This window comes from Pinus tabuliformis, chromosome 8 (genome assembly GCF_031772625.1).
Source record: "Pinus tabuliformis cultivar Carrire ecotype Pingquan chromosome 8, CPIR1, whole genome shotgun sequence".
NCBI classification, from domain to species: domain Eukaryota; kingdom Viridiplantae; phylum Streptophyta; class Pinopsida; order Pinales; family Pinaceae; genus Pinus; species Pinus tabuliformis.
This window is the reverse complement of record NC_142294.1, coordinates 909,378,047-909,398,090: the sequence shown is the minus strand read 5'-3', so window position 1 is coordinate 909,398,090 and position 20,044 is coordinate 909,378,047. Positions and strand designations below refer to the sequence as shown.

Below are 20,044 nucleotides of genomic sequence, written 5' to 3'. Positions count from 1 at the left end.
TAAACATAAAACTTACCATGACTTGCTCTACCATTGGAGGGGTTTATTGCACAACTTGACTTTTTAATGTCGTTTCAATCTTACCCTATGCTTGCTCAATTTTTCGATGGCCCTGTAGTGCAACTCAACTTAGTTCTCTTGATTTGTTGTTTTAGGATTAGGTTGTAGTCTTTTGTCTTATCTTGTCTCTTTTTATTAATGAGGGTTCTATTATATAATTTGAATTCGTTTAGCTTCTTTAACTAAATCCACTTCACTTATTTACTAAATCCATTTCACTCATTTACTTAATGCTTAAACTTAAGCTATTTCTTTTTTATCTTTGAATAATTTTTTATTTTAAATATTTAGCTTTAGCATTCCAAATTTTAAACTATAGTTTTTAAATAACAAAATTAATAACAAGAATCTAATCCCAAAATATAACTATAAATAATAATGCTAAGAGATGTATGTAATGTTTTTACAACAAAACATGTTGGTAACATCGGTATCCACAACAAAAATAGTTGATAACTAATATGTATTTTTTATTTCTTAAACTAGAATACATCTTATTATGCTGATAGGCATCCTTCTTATTGGAATTGGGTATTTTAATAATTTTACTAATTAAAAAAATTGATCGGACGGTTTAAATTTGAAGATGCCAGTATGTTCTCGTCATTGCCACAATATCAATGGATTGAATTCACACCACTAAATTCCCTGCATATCTAAATTGCACGATTAAACCTTGTTTAAATTAATTTTTTACAAAGCTTCATTAAAAATTTACCATGCCATTTGTTAATTGACACCTATCACGATTAACCATAATGGGAAGACTACAAAATGTAACACACACCTTACACATACACTTGTCATAGTAGTGGAAAGGTGTATTTCCGAATAAGATGATCATCCGTTTCAAACCATTGGTAACGTGTGTCCAATTCCAAATAACAGGTGTCGGTAGTTTCATTAACTTGTCCATCAATTTCACCCTTTCATGCTCTTAATAATAACTCCGCCACTCCATCTAGGATTGTAACGTGGAGGAATAAAGCAACTTGAGCGTTTCAAATTGTGATTAAATATTTATTGTACATTTTATTCATCACCATTCCATCTATTATAAGCAAAGTAGTGCTCCGTGGATGCATGCATTTCTTAGTGCTTGGGTTGTTGGAATTGTTGAAGGATTACTGGAAGGATTGTTGGAAGGATTACTGGAACGATTTGAAGGGGCTTCTCTCGGCTTCTATCTGCTAAGAAAGGTGCACAATCTGTTACCTAGATTTGGAAGATTAAGACTCTATGTATTAATATTGTTTTCAATGGCCACTGTTACCTAGATTTGTCATTTAAAAGACCAATAACACTCTAATATGGAATGGATTTGATCATTTTTGGTGAAGTCATGTTGAAGTTAAATGTAAATTGTAAATTAAAGGAACACTTACATGATGTTAATCTTCATTATATAATCCAGGAGTTCCATCTCTCGAACCAAATGGATTCCCAATTGATTCTGGAGGACCAAGCCCACTACAAAACCCAAGGGCTTATGGAGTTTTCATACAGTCTATACACAATTCGTTTGTGGTCTCCCCACCTCATGGTCCAGTGATAGATCCATAGGTAGGGGGAAACAAAATACATGCTATCCATCCAAACGCTTATAATACGCAGACCATCCCTAATAATTAGTAGTCCAATATCGAGAAGCCCCAGATTTCGATATAGATATTTGTATTTCTACAACTCACAACAAAAAAGGAATACAATCGAATGAAAGATGATCATTTCTAGGATTTAAATATTTGTTCCACACTTTCACATCTGCATTATTCTCCAAATTGTTAGATTAGAGATCCAAGTAGAATGCGAGAATTTAAAATATCTTACATTTAACATTTTAATTCTTTTTATATCGAAGGCTCTAGGGTTAGATGTACCTTTTGTATGTTTTGTTGAAATGATTTGATAACTTCTATGATCAAAATCTGTTACCCATGTGCTCACTGCTAAATCGTTGTGCTTATTGTTAATACTCCACTCCCACTCAGAACACGTTTACCTGCTGCACCCCAAGTTTCAATAAAACCACTCCTACACCTTAAAGATTGGTATCTATAGGCTTTCCTCTGTTAGAATTGGGTATTTGAATGATTTTGTTAATTAATGTTTTTGATTATTTTTTATTATTATCTTATAGCTACTTTATGAAGATATGTATAACCATTTATGAAATATGTATTGGGATTAGTGAGGGCAAAATAAAATTAAAAATAAAATTGGAATAAGTGGCTTTGTGTGTTGAATTGTGTGTGTTACATTAGAAACTTGTGATTTTAGATTACTATCATGCCATTCACTAAGCCACACCATGAGCTACTACATTGCAACGGGTGTTTAATGCATTTGATGATGAAATTCCATCGACTTGCTGTAATCGTTGGATTTTCCAAATGCCACTGTTCGGTTTTCCAAATAATTTTGATATTCCTCGCTTTAAACAACATTATTAAATACATAACTATTTTAATAATGGAATGCTATTACCATTTCATCTTCTTGCTGCAAGTCTATTATTATGTGTTTGCTTTTAACAAACTCACATTTATTAATTTCTATGCCCATGAAAATATTTTGAGCATTTCACAATTTTTGCTTCATCAAAACGTTTGCAAAAAACGTATATACACCAACTTATTAATTATTCATTATTTAATTTGACAATTATCTTAAGATTTATACTAATCTGAATGAAATCAATTAAGCTCTGTAATAATGGTTAAAAATGTATTTATTAAATGAGAAATTTTTTAAATTATAAATACTTAATAAATATTTAAATCAAAATTATTTATTAAATCAGAAATTGTTTATTCACATACCTAAATTAGTATAAAGTACTCATAAACCTGAAAACTAAAACATAAACTTAGTCAATTACTCATAAGCTAAATAACTCATAGTTAATGATAACTAGTCATAAATCTAAGCTACTTATAATTGTTTACTATAAATTATGCATAAACCTAAAGACCCTATAAATTATTGAAATATAAAATTAACTATGTAGCATTCATTATTCATGATTTAATTTGACAATGATCTTAAGGTTTATAATAATGAAATAAGATAAGTTTTGCAATAGTGATTAAAAAAATATTTATTAAATGAGAAATTGTTTAAATCACAAATAATTAATAAATATTTAAATCAGAACTGTTTATTAGATCAGAACTAGTTTACTCATATACCTAAATTACTAGAAATTACCCATAAACCTAAAAACTGAAACATAGAATTAATCAATTACTCATAAAGCTAAATAACACATAGTTACTTTAATTACTCATAATTACTCATGAATCTAAATTATTGATATAATTAACCTAAATTACTCATAAATTACTCACAAACCAAAAAACACTATAAATTATTGAAACATAAAATTAACTATGTGGCACTATAAATTAACTTTTGCACCCAAACAAGTGGAATATGGCTTCTAAAATTTAAAAAAACTCAATATATGAAACATTGAATTGAGATTTCTACTACGAGCTATATGTTGTTCTATTCACTGTTCATTATAAAGAATGTTACACCTTTTTCTACTTTTCTCTATTCTTTGTTTAATGGAAAACTCACTCCACTTCAAATATATTAAAAAAATTGGTAGACATCCATTCCACTTCAAATATATTAAAAAAAAAAAAAAGCCTAAAATCTCTATTCTATGCCATCCTAAGGATTTTCATTTAATGATATATATTATAAACCTAAAATTATATTGAGTTGTTTTTGAATTTGTAAAAGAATAATATTATAAACTTAGAACAAAGGACTAAAACTTAACTCCATTTAAAGAGTTAAATGTTTAAAAGCCTTGTAAAATATTTTTTTGAAAAAAATCATCCTAAATCCTTGTAGATCTAAATAACCTTAAGAATTTTCTAATTCTAGATATAGCTCTTAAACACTATTCTATTCAATTGGATGGATGTCTTACTCCTGAAATTTTCACATTGCATCTATTAGAAAATGACATTGGCAACGTGATCAAAGGTATATCTATTCATATTAGCAAGTTATCAAGGTATATCTATTTGTATTAGCAAGTTATCAATATATTTAAATTCTCCTTTGGCATTGAAAACATCATCAAAAGTATATACATTTCCATTAGCAAGTTATCAATATATTTAAATTCTCTTTTTTGGGTTTTTAATATTAGCTCGCTGGGTTTATTGATTCCTTGGGTATATTGATCCCTTGCATTTATTAACCATTTGTTTTTATAATATTAGTGCCTTGGGTTTGTAATATTAATAATATCTTGGTTTTATAAAACCCTAATATTAAGGGTTAAATATTTGTCCAACTATTTATGATTATGTTAATATCACAATAGATTAATCTAATATGGAAATAAACCATGGTCAACCGTGTTTATTTTAGAGTTTATAATAGTCATCTTAGGGTTTTTATGCATTGGGTTTATAATTTTTATCCCGTAGGTTTGTTATTCACTTGGGTTTATAATATCAATCCTTTCAGTTTATTAATCTAAGGGTTCATATTCCTATGGTTTAATATTATTCAACAATGGTCAACAATAAACAACCATGTTCGACCATGATCAACCATTGTCTAACATCAATCACTTGGGTTTATTATTCCCTGTCAATAATGATTTATTATGATGTCAACCATGGTCAACCATGGTCCAACATGGAATTGTGATAATGATTGTCCCAATATTAAAAACAATGATGGTCAATCATGTTTATTTCAGTGTTTATAATATTTGTCTTAAGGTTTATATACGTTGGATTTATAATATTAGTCCCTTAGGTTTAATATTATTCCCTTGGGTTCATAATCCCTTGGGGTTTTAGTGTTAATTCCTTGGGTTTATTATTCCTTTGGGTTTATAATATCAATCCCTTGGGTTTATTATTCCGTTAGGTTTACAATATCAATCATGGTCAGTTATTATCAATCATATCCAACCATGGTCAACCATGGTTGAATGTCGCATTGTGACAAGGATTGTCTCACCATGAAAATAAACCATGTTTATTTTAGTGTTTGTAATATGTATATTGGGGTTTACCAATGTTGGGTTTATAATATTAGTATCTTGGGTTTAATATTATTCCCTTGGGTTCATAATCCATTGGGATTATTATTAGGTTGGGTTTATAATATCAATCATGGTCAGCTTTATTAATCTCTTGCGTTTGTAATCCCTTGCACTTTTTGATCCCTTAGGTTTTTAATATTTATCCCTTGGGTTCACTAATTCGTTGGGTTTTTAATATTAAACGGTTGGGTTTATTAGTTCCTTTGGTTTATAGTATTAATAATCCATTTGGTTTATTAATCCCTTGAGTTTAAAATATTAATTCTTAGGGTTTATTAATTCAACCATGTTTATTTTAGTATTTTTAATATTTATCTTAGGGTTTGTATACCTTGGGTTTATATTATTAGTCCCTTTTGTTTAATATTATTCCCTTAGGTTCATAATACCTTGGGGTTTTAGTATTAATCCCTTGGGTTTATTGTTCCTTTGTGTTTATAATATCAATCGCTTGGGTTTATTATTCCTAAGTCAAACATGGTTTATTATGATGTCGACCATGGTCCAACATGGAATTGTGATAAGGATTGTCTCAATATGAAAATCAATGATGGTCGATCATGTTTATTTTAGTGTTTATAATATTTATCTTAGGGTTTATATACATTGGGTTTATAATATTAGTCCCTTAGGTTTAATATTATTCCCATAGGTTCATAATCCCTTGGGGTTTTAGTATTAATCCCTTTGGTTTATTATTCCTTTGGGTTTCTCATATTAATCCCTTGGGTTTATTATTCCCTTAGGTTTATAATATCAATCATCGTCGACCATTGTCAATCATAGCCAACAATGGTCAACCATGGTTGAATGTTGCATTGTGACAAGGATTGTCTCACCATGCAAATAAACCATGTTTATTTTAGTGTTTGTAATATTTATATTTTACCAATGTTATGTTTATAATATTAGTCCTATGGGTTTAATATTATTCCCTTGGGTTTATAATCTCTTGGGGTTTTAATATTAATCCCTTAGGTTTATTATTCCTTTGGGTTTATAATATCAATCCCTTGGGTTTATTATTCCCTTAGGTTTATAATATCTATCATGGTCAACCATTGTCAATCATAGCCAACCATGGTTGAATGTTTCATTATGACAAGGATTGTCCCACCATGAAAATATTCCATGTTTATTTTAGTGTTTGTAGTATTTATATTTGGGTTTATCAATTTTGGGTTTATAATATTTGGCCCTTGGGTTTAATATTATTCCCTTGGGTTCATAATCCCTTGGGGTTTTAGTATTAATCCCTTGTGTTTATTGTTCCTTTTGGTTTATAATATCAATTCCTTGGGTTTATTATTCCCTTAGGTTTATAATATCAATGATGATCAACCATTGTCAATTACAATGAACCATGGTCAACCATGGTTGAATGTCGCATTGTGACAAGGATTGTCTCACCATGAAAATAAACCTTATTTATTTTAGTGTTTGTAATACTTATATCTGGGTTTACCAATGTTGGGTTTTTAATATTAGTCCCTTGGGTTTAATATTATTCCCTTGGGTTCATAATCCCTTGAGTTTTAGTATTAATCCCTTAGGTTTATTATTAACCTGGGTTTATAATATCAATCATGGTCATCCATAACCAACCATGGTCAACTCTGGTCAATCATGGTTCAATCTCACATTATGAAAAAAATTATCTCCATTTAGGGTTTATATACCTTGGGTTTATAATATTAGTCCATTGGCTTTAATATTATTCCCTTAGGTTCATAATCCATTGGTGCTTTAGTATTAATCCCTTGGGTTTATTGTTCCTTGTGTTTATAATATTAATAATCCCTTTGGTCTATTAATCCCTTGAGTTAAAAATATTAATTCTTAGGGTTTATTAACTCAACAATGTTTATTTTAGTATTTTTAATATTTATCTTAGGGTTTTTATACCTTGGGTTTATAATATTAATCCCTTTTTTTTAATATTATTCCCTCGGGTTCACAATCCCTTGGGATTTTAGTATTAATCCCTTGGGTTTATTGTTCTTTGGGTTTATAATATCAATCGGTTGGGTTTATTATTCTCGAGTCAACCATGGTTTATTATGATGTCAACCATGGTCCAACATGGAATTGTGATAAGGATTGTCTCAATATGAAAATCAACGATGGTCAATCATGTTTATTTTAGTGTTTATAATATTTATCTTAGGGTTTATATACATTAGGTTTATAATATTAGTCCCTTGGGTTTAATATTATTCCCTTGGGTTCATAATCCCTTGGGGTTTTATTATTAATCCCTTGGGTTTAATATTATTCCCTTGGGTTCATAATCCCTTGGGGTTTTAGTATTAATCCGTTGGTTTTATTATTCATTTGGGTTTATAATATCAATCCCTTGGGTTTATTATTCCCTTTCGGTTTATAATATAAATCATGGTCAACCATTATCAATCATAGCCAACCATGATCAACCATGTTTGAATATCGCATTGTGACAAAGATTGTCTCACCACCAAAATAAACCATGTTTATTTTAGTGTTTGTAGTATTTATATTTAAGTTTACCAATGTTGGGTTTATAATATTTGGACCATGGGTTTAATATTATTCCCTTGGGTTCATAATCCATTGGGGTTTTAGTATTAATCCCTTAGTTTTATTATTCCTTTGGGTTTATAATATCAATCCCTTGGGTTTATTATTCACTTAGGTTTATAATATCAATAATGGTCAACCATTGTTAATCATAGCCAACCATGGTCAACCATGGTTGAATGTCACATTTCGACAAAGATTGTCTCACCATGAAAATAAACCATGTTTACTTTAGTATTTGTAATATTTATATTTGTGTTTACCAATGTTGGGTTTCTAATATTAGTCCCTTAGGTTTAATATTATTCCCTTGGGTTCATAATATGAATCTATTGGGTTTATTATTAACTTGGTTTATAATATCAATCATGGCCGACAATAACCAACCATGGTTAACTGTGGTCAATCATGGTCTGATCTCACATTATGAAACAAATTGTCTCCACTTAGGGTTTATATACCTTGGTTTTTTAATATTAGCCCATTGAGTTTAATATTATTCCCTTAGGTTCATAATCCCTTGGGGTTTTAGTATTAATCCATTGGTTTTATTGTTCCTTTGGATTTATAATATCAATCGCTTGCGTTTATTATTCTACAGTCAACCATGATTTATTGTGAAGTCAACCATGGTCCAACATGGAATTGTGATAAGGATTGTCTCAATATGAAAATCAATGATGGTCGATCATGTTTATTTTAGTGTTTATAATTTATCTTAGGGTTTATATACGTTGAGTTTATAATATTAGTCCCTTGGGTTTAATATTATTCCCTAGGGTCCATAATGCCTTGCAGTTTTAGTTTTACTCCCTCGGGTTTATTATTCCTTTGGGTTTATAATATCAATCACTTCGGTTTATTATTCCCTTAGGTTTATAATATCGATCATGGTCAACCATTGACAATCATAGCCAGCCATGGTTAGCCATGGTTGAATGTCACATTGTGACAAGGATTGTCTCACCATGAAAATAAACCATGTTTATTTTAGTCTTTCTAAGATATATGTTAGGGTTTACCAATGTTGGGTTTATAATATTAGTCTCTTGGGTTTAATATTATTTCATAATCCCTTGGGGTTTTAGTATTAATCCTTTGGGTTTATGATTAACTTGGGTTTATAATGTCAATCATGGTCAGCTTTATTAATCTCTTATTTGTAATATCAATCCTTTACGCTTCTTGATCCCTTAGATTTTTAATATTTATCCCTTGGGTTCACTAATTCCATGGGTTTATAATATTAAACGGTTGGGTTTATTAGTTCCTTGGGTTTATAATATTCGTCCCTTTTGTTTAATATTATTCCCTCGAGTACATAATCCTTTGGAATTTTAATATTATTCCCTTTGTAATAATAATATAATATTGTTATTATAATAATAATATAATATATTATTATAATAAAATATATTTATTATTATAATAATATTATTATATAAAAATATGTTTTTTTATTTTTTATATTATTATAATATAAAAATAATAATAATAATAATAATATATTATTTTTTTTTTTGTAAGCTCAGGTATTACTCATTCTATTACTGAAATTTTTTTCAAAAAGATACATCGTCCAAACCATAGAAGCCCGCCCTCAAGGGGAAACCGAGTCAAAACCATCTGTAATTTTTCAGTCCAGCCCAGAAGTAATAGGCTCTCAGTCTAACCAAAGTAGCTAACACAGCATAGCAGTTTTGAAACTTACAGTAAACCCTATTCATGACTATATTTCTGTTCCTACTATTCATCTATAAAGACACGAAACAAAATCAGAACAAAACAGAGAAACAGTATTCAACATATCTCCCGTCATGCATTTTCCTTTTCCACTGGCCGGCTGGCTCCTTGCGCAGGATTCGGCTGGCTGTCTCCTTGAACAGGATCCTGACGATCACTCTTCAGAAGGTGAAGAATCTCATCCATTTTATCCTCCTGTCTTGACAAGGCTGTACGAATATAGCCTAGCTCCTTGCTCATATCCGGTTTCTTCTGAAGTAAATCAGCCACTTCTTTGGCAACCTGTTCCAAGGCCTTCGCCATCAAGCCTTTCATTACCCAATACATGTGAAGGGACTGCTTGAACAGAGTCCTGCGACCACGAGTGTGGCCCGGGTCGTGGAGGATTGTTGCCCATTCTTCCATCTCGTCTGACGATTGCTCCTGAATGGCCTCCTCTTCAAGATATTGCATTAACCTACGAATATCAGGGTCAGCATTGTTTTGAAAGGCCTTTTCTGCCTCTCGAATTTGGTGCATCACTGTTCTTTTAGGCTTCGCAGATTGCTGCTGTCGCTTTCCAGAATTTTCCCCTTCCTCGTGCTCTGTCGTGCTCTGGTTCCTATCCCCCTTCTGCGTTTTGCTTTGACCACTGCTCAGTGGACGACCCCTCTTGCGAAGCCCCGAACGTCTATCATCAGAGGCATTCAGCATAGGCGAATTTGTCTCCGGCTGGGGCGTGCTACCTTTCGAGCTCCTCTTTTGCATTTCCTTAAATCTTTTCCCAGAGACTCCAACGTCTTCCTCTTCTGAATCATCATCTATATCCCAAATTATGAATGGGGAGTCTCGTTCTATGGGGCTTTTGCCCTTCCCTTGCTCCCGATCTTCATCAATTGCATTCCGCTCCCCTACACCACGGCCTCTCTGTCGAGTTTCCATACCACCTGCAGTCCTGTCGCTCTTCCTTCTCTGATTATTTCCCCCCTTTGAATGCCTCTGCTGGAGACTATGGAAATGTTTCTGAATTATCCCTCAAGGGTAGTTGTTTCTCGGTCTCTGTTTCTCTTAACTTCGGAGATTTATAATATGGTGAACATAGGATGAGGCCCGAATTTTAATTCCCGGCTGCTTCCCATCCGGATCCGGTACCCCACTACCGTCGGCCGTTCCATCCGTAATCACGTCCACTGCAATGTATCCTGACGCCTCGTTAATCTCCCCTCTCAGCTGATGCCTATTAATTATCGCATCAAATGTGTAATCTTTGGTACTCATCCCCTCTGCCACCATAATACCTCCTTTTAATTCCTGCTTCATCATTGTGTGGATTTGCATGCCACTTAGCACCTTATTCAATCGAACCTTGGCCATGGTTCGATCGTGCCTCTGCCAATTAATAATCCCTTTCATTGATCGAAGTGTGATCCCCGATAACACCATCATGATCAACCTTAATGAGCGTAATCAGATCTTTCCACTCTCTATTTGCCTCCGCATTCCTCCACTGACTATCTATCCTGCTTTGCTGGCCACGGCTGCCCCAGTTGGCAAGCCAGTCCGCAGTTTTATTGCCATTTCTTCTAACATGATTAAAGATACAGTAGTCTATTCTTTTAATCATATCCGCTATCTCCTGTACGATACCTGCTGTGCACCAGCTCTTAGTCACCTTTTCCCACCCCTTGCCATTCCTGAGTTTCTTTACCATTTCAATGGCAATTTGGGAGTCGCCCGTAATTTCCAAGTTGGAGTACCCATTTCTGATAGCAATTCTCAATCCAGTATGGAGAGCCCAGAACTCGGCCTCATTGTTGGTCATCTTCCCTCCCCAGTCGACATATATCCATCTTACTTGTCTGTTGCTGTCACGGAATATACCCCCGAACCCTGCATCCCCAGGGTTGCCCTTAGAGGCCCCATCGAAATTTAGTTTTATAAATTGTCCCCTAGGATAGGTAAACTTGTCTGGGCTTTTAATCCTCATGTCCTGCTCTCTCCTTAATTGATAATGCACCATTTCAAATTTAAGGTTGAGTCTGTTCAAAATTTCTTGCTCCCTTGGATCTGCTTTCCAATCCTCGTCCTGCCATCTCTCTACCAGAATGGTTTCTCTCATCGCCTCTACCACCCGCTCACAGATTACCTCAGGCTCCTTATTGATACTTTTGAAAATTCTAGCATTGCGTTCCTTCCATGCCATCCATATTACAAAACCTGATACAAGATTCCAGGCTCGCTGTATGACTTTGCAGTGGAAAGTTTCTTCCCTCCAATGGAAAACCATTTCGAGAAAATCTCTAACCTCCACCCCAGGTTTATTAAAGGTGCGCTTGGTATTAGACCAGAGTTGATTAATAAACGGGCAGTGGATCATGATATGATCTCTGTTTTCTTCGTGTTTTCTGCACAGATAGCAGCTCGAAGGTCCCGAGAAACCCCGTTTCTGGATGCGGTCCCAAGTTAAGATTTTGTTTTTCGAAGCTAACCAAGTGAAAGTGGTCACTTTGGGCCACCAATTTAGATCCCAAATTTTCCTCCAATCCTAATAATAATAATATATTATTATTACTCAAGGGATTAATACAAAAATCCCAAGGAATTATGAACCCGAGGGAATAATATTAAACAAAACATACTAATATTATAAATCCAATGTATACAAACCCTAAGATAAATATTAAAAATACTAAAATAAACATAGTTGAATTAATAAAACCTAAGAATTATAATATAATAATAATAATATTATTATTATTATTAATTACTATTACTATTATTATTATGAGTTTATATTATTATAATAATATTAATATAATAATCATAAATATATAAATATATAAGAATACCGTTGTTATTATTTATATAGTTATTAATAATCATAAATAGTTGGTCTTTAAAAAATTATACATAATAATTCCCTTATCACAATTCTAATTATTATTGGATCATGGTTGTTATTACGAGTTATTATTATTATAATAATAATAATAGTTCAATATAATTGTGATTATTATTAATATTATTATTTTATATTATTGTTATAATAATATAATAATAATCATAACATATTACTATAATAATAATAATTAATATAATAGTTGTTAGATCTAAGACTTTTGTGATCCATAGTGTGGAATAGATGTCTTTCCAATTAATCACATAATTAGAATTTGGTCGATGTTTCGAACCAACTAATGTGGTACATCCTCAGGACAAGGTGAAGAATCAATTGATCTCAACGAATAAATAGTGTGGATGTATCATTGCCCAGAACTAGCTGTTGGTAAATTAGTTACTAAGGTAAGTCAAGTTACAAACAGAGTTAGAAGCCATGCTGGAAAATAAATTCACATCTCTTGAAGACAAGATCCAAAAACAAATAGAAAATAAAATAGAACTATTGGAGAATAAAATGGAGGCAGTAGAGACTAGGTTGCAAGTTATAGAAAAACAAAACCAAGATACGAACCAAACATCCCAGCAAGGAGATGTTGATACTTTAGAGAGTCTTAAAATGAAGGACGTGATTAAAGAACTAGAAGAAAAAATTAATAGCCACCTCACCTTAAATAGCGTGGTAGATAAATTAGATATCAAACCAATTAAAGATGAAATGAAAAAATTGACAGAATTAGACCATGAGCGTAACGAAAGGGCCTTGAACCTTATAATATTTGGTTTGAAAGAGGAGGTAGACAAGGATACTTTAGCCATAGCCCAGACAAAATTACATAATAGATTACAAATTGAAACAACATGTCTCACAGAAGCAACAAGGTTGGGGAAATTAACTGAAAATAAAGAAAGGTTGATCCGAATAAATGTGAGCTCTACTGACCATAAGTATGACATACTTAGTAAAACCTCAAGTCTAAAAGGAACGAGAATATTTATAAATGAAGATCTCATTCCAGAAGATCAAGAAGAATTAAGAAAGGAGGTTCAAAAGGTAAAAGAAGCTAGGAAGGAAGGAAAATGGGCAATAATCAGAAATAGAAAAGTCATTATTCGAGATAGAAACCAAAAAGATAGTAATAAATAGCAATTCAACATGCTCTGAATTCTTTCTTGGAACTGCCGGGGCTTTCCATGGAACAAAGGCCCCAGGCTAAGTTGGATCTTGAATGATGTTGATATTATATTGCTTATTGAAACTTGGGAGGACGGACAATCTAAGATCCCTAACATAGATGGCTTTGCACTATGGTATAACTGGAACAAGTGATCCTCTTGTAGAGGCATTGGGGGTATAGCTTGTTACATTAAGAAGAACATCTCCCCCCATGCTAGGATTTATAAAAACGACCCTTAAAACCAATATAGTTGGATAGAGATTACTAACATTAATGATAAAAATACCTACATAGCAATCTGTTAGTTCCCCCCTGTCAATTATAACTTCTATAAGAAAAATAATCTAGATAAAAATAGTCCTTAAAATGGTTTAGAGAATGATATTTCTAGCCTAAGGAATGAAGGTAATATCCTTTTAATGGGTGACTTTAATGCTCAAACTTCAAGCAACCAAGCTATTCTTCTAAGCAATCATTCCAACCCTAATCCTCTTTGGTTAGACGAAGACCTTACTCTGGCTAGACAGTACAAAAAGAGCTCTAACGACCTCGGGGAGAATTTGTTTGGGTCGGAGCTAGTCAAGCTCTGTAGTGCTCAAGATCTCATAATTTGCAATGCTCTAAAGGAGTGGCCTAAATCTAGCAATATGACCTACATCCATGGGCTTGGTAGTAGCGTGGTAGACTATGTTATTTTTGATCTCCCTTTATACAATGAAATAATAAATTTTGACATCTTAAACGACCGCGAGCCTGACTCTGATCATAGACCTTTACTTATAACTCTCAATTTTGTCATGCATAGAGATCCCATAGAAGATAATACTTATAGCCAAAAGAACTTAATCTTTGATAGAAATAAAAACGATCTCTTTCTAAATGAATCAAAATCTATTTTTCTTCCTTTATCTAGTATAGACAACATAGAAGCTCTCTATCATAATTTTACTACAACTCTCTCATATTCTATTAACAAGTTCTCAATTGAAGTTTCAAGTAATAAAAAAAATAACAAAACCAACCCATGGTATGACAAAGATTGTAAAAGTGCAAGGAGAGCAATTAAGGAAGCTGTTGACGAATCTCTTAAAATTGGCAAGATAAAAATATACAAAGCCCCAACTAAAAGGAAAAAAAAGCAATATGTTTGTAAAAGACAAAAGAATCTCTTACACCTCTCTAAGGTAGCTCCTAAGAAATTCTGGAGGCAGATTCTAACTAGGAAAACAAAATATAATAATAAAATTGCTTTACACAACTAGAATTCCTATCTTAAAAATCTTTATGAATCTCTAAATGTCATGGATAAATTTGAAACCTTGCTCACAACAAAAGAAGTTTTCTTATTAGAAGACATTGATTTTGGGGTTAAATGCCTGGAAAATGGGAAAGCTAAGGACATTGAAGGTTACCAGGCAGAAATCTTAAAAATTGGAGGTCCTGTCCTCATCCCCCACATCCACAAGCTTTTCAATCAAGTGGTCAAGCAAGGGTTCCCTAAACCATGGACTTAGAGCTCATTATCCCTATTTTTAAAAGTGGGGACAAATAACCCCTCTAATTATCAAAGAATTATGATCAGCCCTCTCTTAGCCAAGTTATATGGTATTATTTTGGAAAAGAAGTTGAGCATATGACTTGAAAGTGAAGGTAAGCGGGCTAAAGGCCAAGCGGGTTTTAGAAGGCAAAACTCAGCAACAGACCACCTCGTTACACTTAGGATCATTGGAGGAATGTGGCAATGATAAATCCAATCCCTTTTGTTGCTTTGTGGACTTTAGAAAGGCTTTCGATACGGTTCCTAGAAACAACCTATGGAATAGATTAGAAGAGCTAAGGTTCCTTTCGAGTTGAGCATTGTCGCTATAAGGTTATACGAGAATGTTATTGCCAAGTTAAAGAGAAATGAGGGGTGGTCGAAAGATATTAAGTGTAATATCAGAGTTAAACAAGGTTGCCCCCTCTCCCCTACCCTATTTGGAATATACATCGACAAGCTAGAAGGTTGTTTAGAGGAAGCAGGTTGTGCTGGCACGATTTTAGCTGGGATAGTCATCATGCTTCTTCTCTATGCTGATGATATAGTTCTTCTCGCAAGGTGCCCATCTGATCTTGATAAGCAACTTGAACTTCTTAAGAATTTCTGCTCTACCATGGGTATGAAAAAACAAAAGTTATGATTATCAAATCCAAGGACACTTACACTAATTTTATGTATGACAATAGTAACTTGGAGGAAGTGTCTTCTTACAAGTACCTATGAATTGATATTCATCACAAGCTCAACTGGAACTATAGCATTGAGAAAAGGATTAATGAGGGGTGGAAAGCCTATTTTGGTCTTGAAAATAACTATAAAACGACAAACCTCATAATGTGGGATAGAAAGAAGTTCCTCTTTGAAACTTTAGTCACTCCTGCTATCTTATATGGATGTGAGGTTTGGGGTTGCAGCATATCTAGAGAATCCTGGAGAAAGATTGAGTAAATCTAGAAGCATTTTATAATGTATAACCTCAAAATTAAAAGCAATACGCGCTATCCTATTCTCCTTATAGAAGTGGGTCTTTCCCCTATCGAGAGCCTAGCTATGACTAGGCTTCTATTGTACTAGCACAAACTCAATAACATGGGAGACGATAGACTTCCTAAGCTAGCTTTAAATTCTATCCAAAACGACCTAAGGCTCAAACGAGGTTGGTACAAAGACACCAGGGCCTAGTTAAACCATTAGGAGATCGACGAGAATGTTGCATTGCAAAACATTGATAGCATTAAAAATATTGTTACTTCTAAGTTCAAAGATAAAATGTGGTGTGAGAAAGATTTAACAACTAAAAGAAAATTAATATATTATAAGGAGGCCATCAGCCCCACCCTAGACGATCAAAAGTATCTCTCTGTTTTAACTAGTTCAAAGAAGAAAATTAATATAGCCAAGATTAGAAAGAACTCTCATGAGCTCCATAATGAAACAGGTCGTTGGACAGTTCCTAAAACACCATGGATGGAAATGATCTGCAATCTTTGTGAGAATATAAACATTGAGGATGAAAATCACTTCCTCTTAGAGTGCCCTGCGTACAACCACATTAGATTTTAGTTTCATAATCTTCGTTGCAATACTGGCCTTCCTAGCCTTTTACGATGTCAAAGTTATAGCGAGCTCGAGAGGCTTCTCTCCAAGCTTTTTGAGCATATGAATACAATCTTAAATCAAACTGAATAATTCATTTCTTTAGGTCCGATAGACCAAAGTTTGGTCTAAGTGGACGTTAACCATCATCATCAATAATAAAATATCTTTATTATTAATACCATTATTATTATTATTATTATTATTATTATTATTATTATTATTTACTTACTTCAGTAATTAATTTAACTAATTTACCAACGGCTAGTTCTGGGCAATGACGCATCCACACTATTTATTCCTTAAGATCGATGGATTCTTCACCTTGTCCCGAGGATAGACCACATTAGTTGGTTCGAAATGTCGACCAAACTCTGATTATGTGATTAATCTGAAAGACATCTATTCCACAATATAATAACTATTATATTATTATTCTTATAATATAATAATAATAATTATTATTATTAATATAATAACTATTATATTATTATTATAATAATATTATAATTATTATATTATTATAATAATATAATGATAATTTAATATTATTATGAGTTTATATAATTATTATAATATTATTATAATAATCATATAATAATATATATAAATAATATGGTTGTTATTATTTATATAGTTATTAATAATCATAAATAGTTGGTGTTTAAAAAAATACTCATAATAATTATTAATGTGGTTAATATAAATTTATGAGGTGTATATTAATCATATTGAAAAATGTGCTTGTATATAATTGTGCTAATCTATATAATTGTGCTAATTATAAAAATTTGAAAACTTTAATGTGACAAAAATAATATCATTATAGAAATGCAATGAACCATATCAAAGAAAAAAATCTTTGATTGAAAAAAAAAAATTGTAACCTTGCCCTTTTAGATGGTTATCCATGGATTATAAGTCTTTTTATGATTAAATAATTTTTGATATCAAATAATTAATTTTATGATTAAAATAATTTAAAAGTATTTTATATAAATTATTTTTAATTTTGTTGATGTAAAATTTAAAATTATTTGAAATGTTATAACACTAATAAATTTATTTAAATAAATAATTTATTTTATAATTAAGGGGATAACTTATTTTATTTTATTGTTTTATGTTAAAAAGAATTACATTTTTATTGAATTATTTTTTTGAGATATTTAACCAATTTAAGTGTAAAATAAATATGAAGATTAATTTTAATTTTAATTTTAATTTATTCATTAAGGCATGTCTATTTTGGAATAGAGATTCTAGAATTTTAATTTAATTATCAATAATTAGATGTGAATGATAAGAATTTAATTTCCATAGAATATGTTAAAATATTTATAATAGTATATCATTATACACAATTAAAAGGTTAAGATTTATTTCCAAAGTAGCTATGTAATTTTTTTCCTGTTAATTAAATTGATTAATCAAAAAATGTCATACGAAGTGAGTTATGGTTTTTTGAGCATATGGTATTGATAAGCCATGGTATTGCAACAAAACCTATTTACAAATTAAGAATCTCCCTAGTAAAGTAGTTGTAAATCTTCATGGTCAAGAATCATTTTTATATCTTTTTTAAATGTATATATATTTAACTTATTATATATATTATTTTTTTATAACTAATAATAATAATAATAATAATAAATTTAAAATAGAATAATTTAGCTAGTTTTTATGAATTTTTTAATTTTAGTAAAGTGAGACATATCGTGAAGTAAGCATTTTGATGCTTCCATCTTTACCAACCATTTAATTTATATAGTTGTATATATATATATTTAACTTATTATATATATTATTTTTTATAAATAATAATAATAATAATAATAATAATTTAAAATAGAATAATTTAGCTAGTTTTTATGAATTTTTTAATTTTAGTAAAGTAAGACATATCGTGAAGTACGTGTTTTGATGCTCTCATCTTTACCAACCATTTAATTTATATAGTTGTGCTAGTTCTATAAATATATAACATGTAACCTAACTTGTCATCTATATTCCCAACTATATAAAATACCATGAATAATATAGAAAAGAAAATATTTGATAAGCCATTTTAAATTAATTACACTTGACCCCTATGCAAGGTCACATTACCTGTCAATCGTCTTGCATTCGAATTAAATAGCAATAAATGTATATTTTACCAAGAGGCATACTACTGCATTAAACTTTGCAAATGAATTTAATGAGGAAATCACTGGTTAAGTAGCCATGCCTTAACTAAACCCAGATCATTTATCTGAAGGGTCGAGAAAGGTTTGTGCCTTACCGCTGGCTCCCATCTCGGCGCTTGATGATCATCAATTCCTCAGAGTTTAATCTAATGACAAGGGTACGCTTGAGGTTGGTTGGGGTTCTGGTCGCGGTGCCTGAGGTTTCAGTTGGTCATTTCTCCTCTGCTTCTCCGCCTGGACCCTGCTTTGCAACTCAACATTGTTTCCGCCCCAAATGGGGGTCACACCACTATAAACTAGATGAATCCTTTTGCCTACCCGCTACCTTCATGATGTTGTTCACTCCTTCGCCGGTGGATGTATTCTTCTGTCGACTTGCAGTATTCATGACGTGGTTCATTCCTCCGCCATTGGATTTTGCTAAAAATTTTGGTTATGTCACCCCTTTAAACCTCTGCAAGATTTTGAATGATCAACTGCTCAGGTAATCCGTTAGGGTCCTTGTTACCTCTGGTTTACAGTTCAATATGGTTCTTTCGAATCTATAAGCTCTTAATCATCTTAGGATGTCGTGTTGCAGGTGCTCCTCCTCTGGTGAACCACGTTGCTCCGATGAAGCAGTGCCCCCAAGCTCAGGATTTGGGAACGGAGTCTCAGGTTCCGGAAAACCCAAACCCACGTAATATTTTTGTGTTTTGTCTACACGTCGTATTATACTGTTTTCATAGTTTAACCTCTAAATTTAATTAAAGTTTTACCCTTGGCGTGGTTTCTAATTGCAGGAATCTTTTCACCGGGGTCTCGGTTGACATTTCCCAGGCTATGATATCTTATTTGCTCTAGGTGTTAACTACATCTTGCAACCTTTCAGCATGTAGGTTAGACTGCGTATTTTCTTAGGGTATTACCTCTGATATGGAAAGAATTAATTATATGAACTATTGCTTTGTTTAAATTAATTATTCTTGCCTCTGGATGAATGCAGAGTTTCTGCTGCAGAGTTGCTTTATATGTTTATATATATATTTATGTCACCCAATTTTCGAGCTTTTGGACCGATACTTAATTTAAGTGTTATGTATGAGGTTCCCGTTTTACTCATTCCAAAGTAATTATTGTGTGTAGTTTCATTCTTACAGAGTCCTGTGGATATGCTCTTTAAGCTCTTTTTTAGTTGATTCAGAAATTCATTCGGATTATGATGTTATAGTTTTCTTTGAAT

General features: G+C 32.0%; 1 protein-coding gene across 1 annotated transcript; it reads left to right on the top strand.

Annotated features, from left to right (window-relative positions):
• Positions 1–18,904: 18,904 nt before the first annotated feature.
• Positions 18,905–19,526, top strand: LOC149238483 (uncharacterized). Its single transcript, XM_089366991.1, has 2 exons — positions 18,905–19,306; positions 19,403–19,526. The coding sequence occupies exons 1-2, from the start codon at positions 18,942–18,944 to the stop codon at positions 19,503–19,505; spliced, it is 468 nt and encodes a 155-aa protein (XP_089223117.1). The 5' UTR covers positions 18,905–18,941; the 3' UTR covers positions 19,506–19,526.
• The last annotated feature ends 518 nt before the right edge of the window (positions 19,527–20,044 follow it).

What these genes read in the sequence shown, in the direction of transcription:
- LOC149238483 (XM_089366991.1), top strand. Translation starts at nt 18,942, where the DNA reads ATGATCATCAATTCCTCAGAGTTTAATCTAATGACAAGGGTACGCTTG. An exon ending in TTGAATGATCAACTGCTCAG is followed by an intron (nt 19,307 to 19,402) that starts GTAATCCGTTAG and finishes GTCGTGTTGCAG; the next exon opens with GTGCTCCTCCTCTGGTGAAC.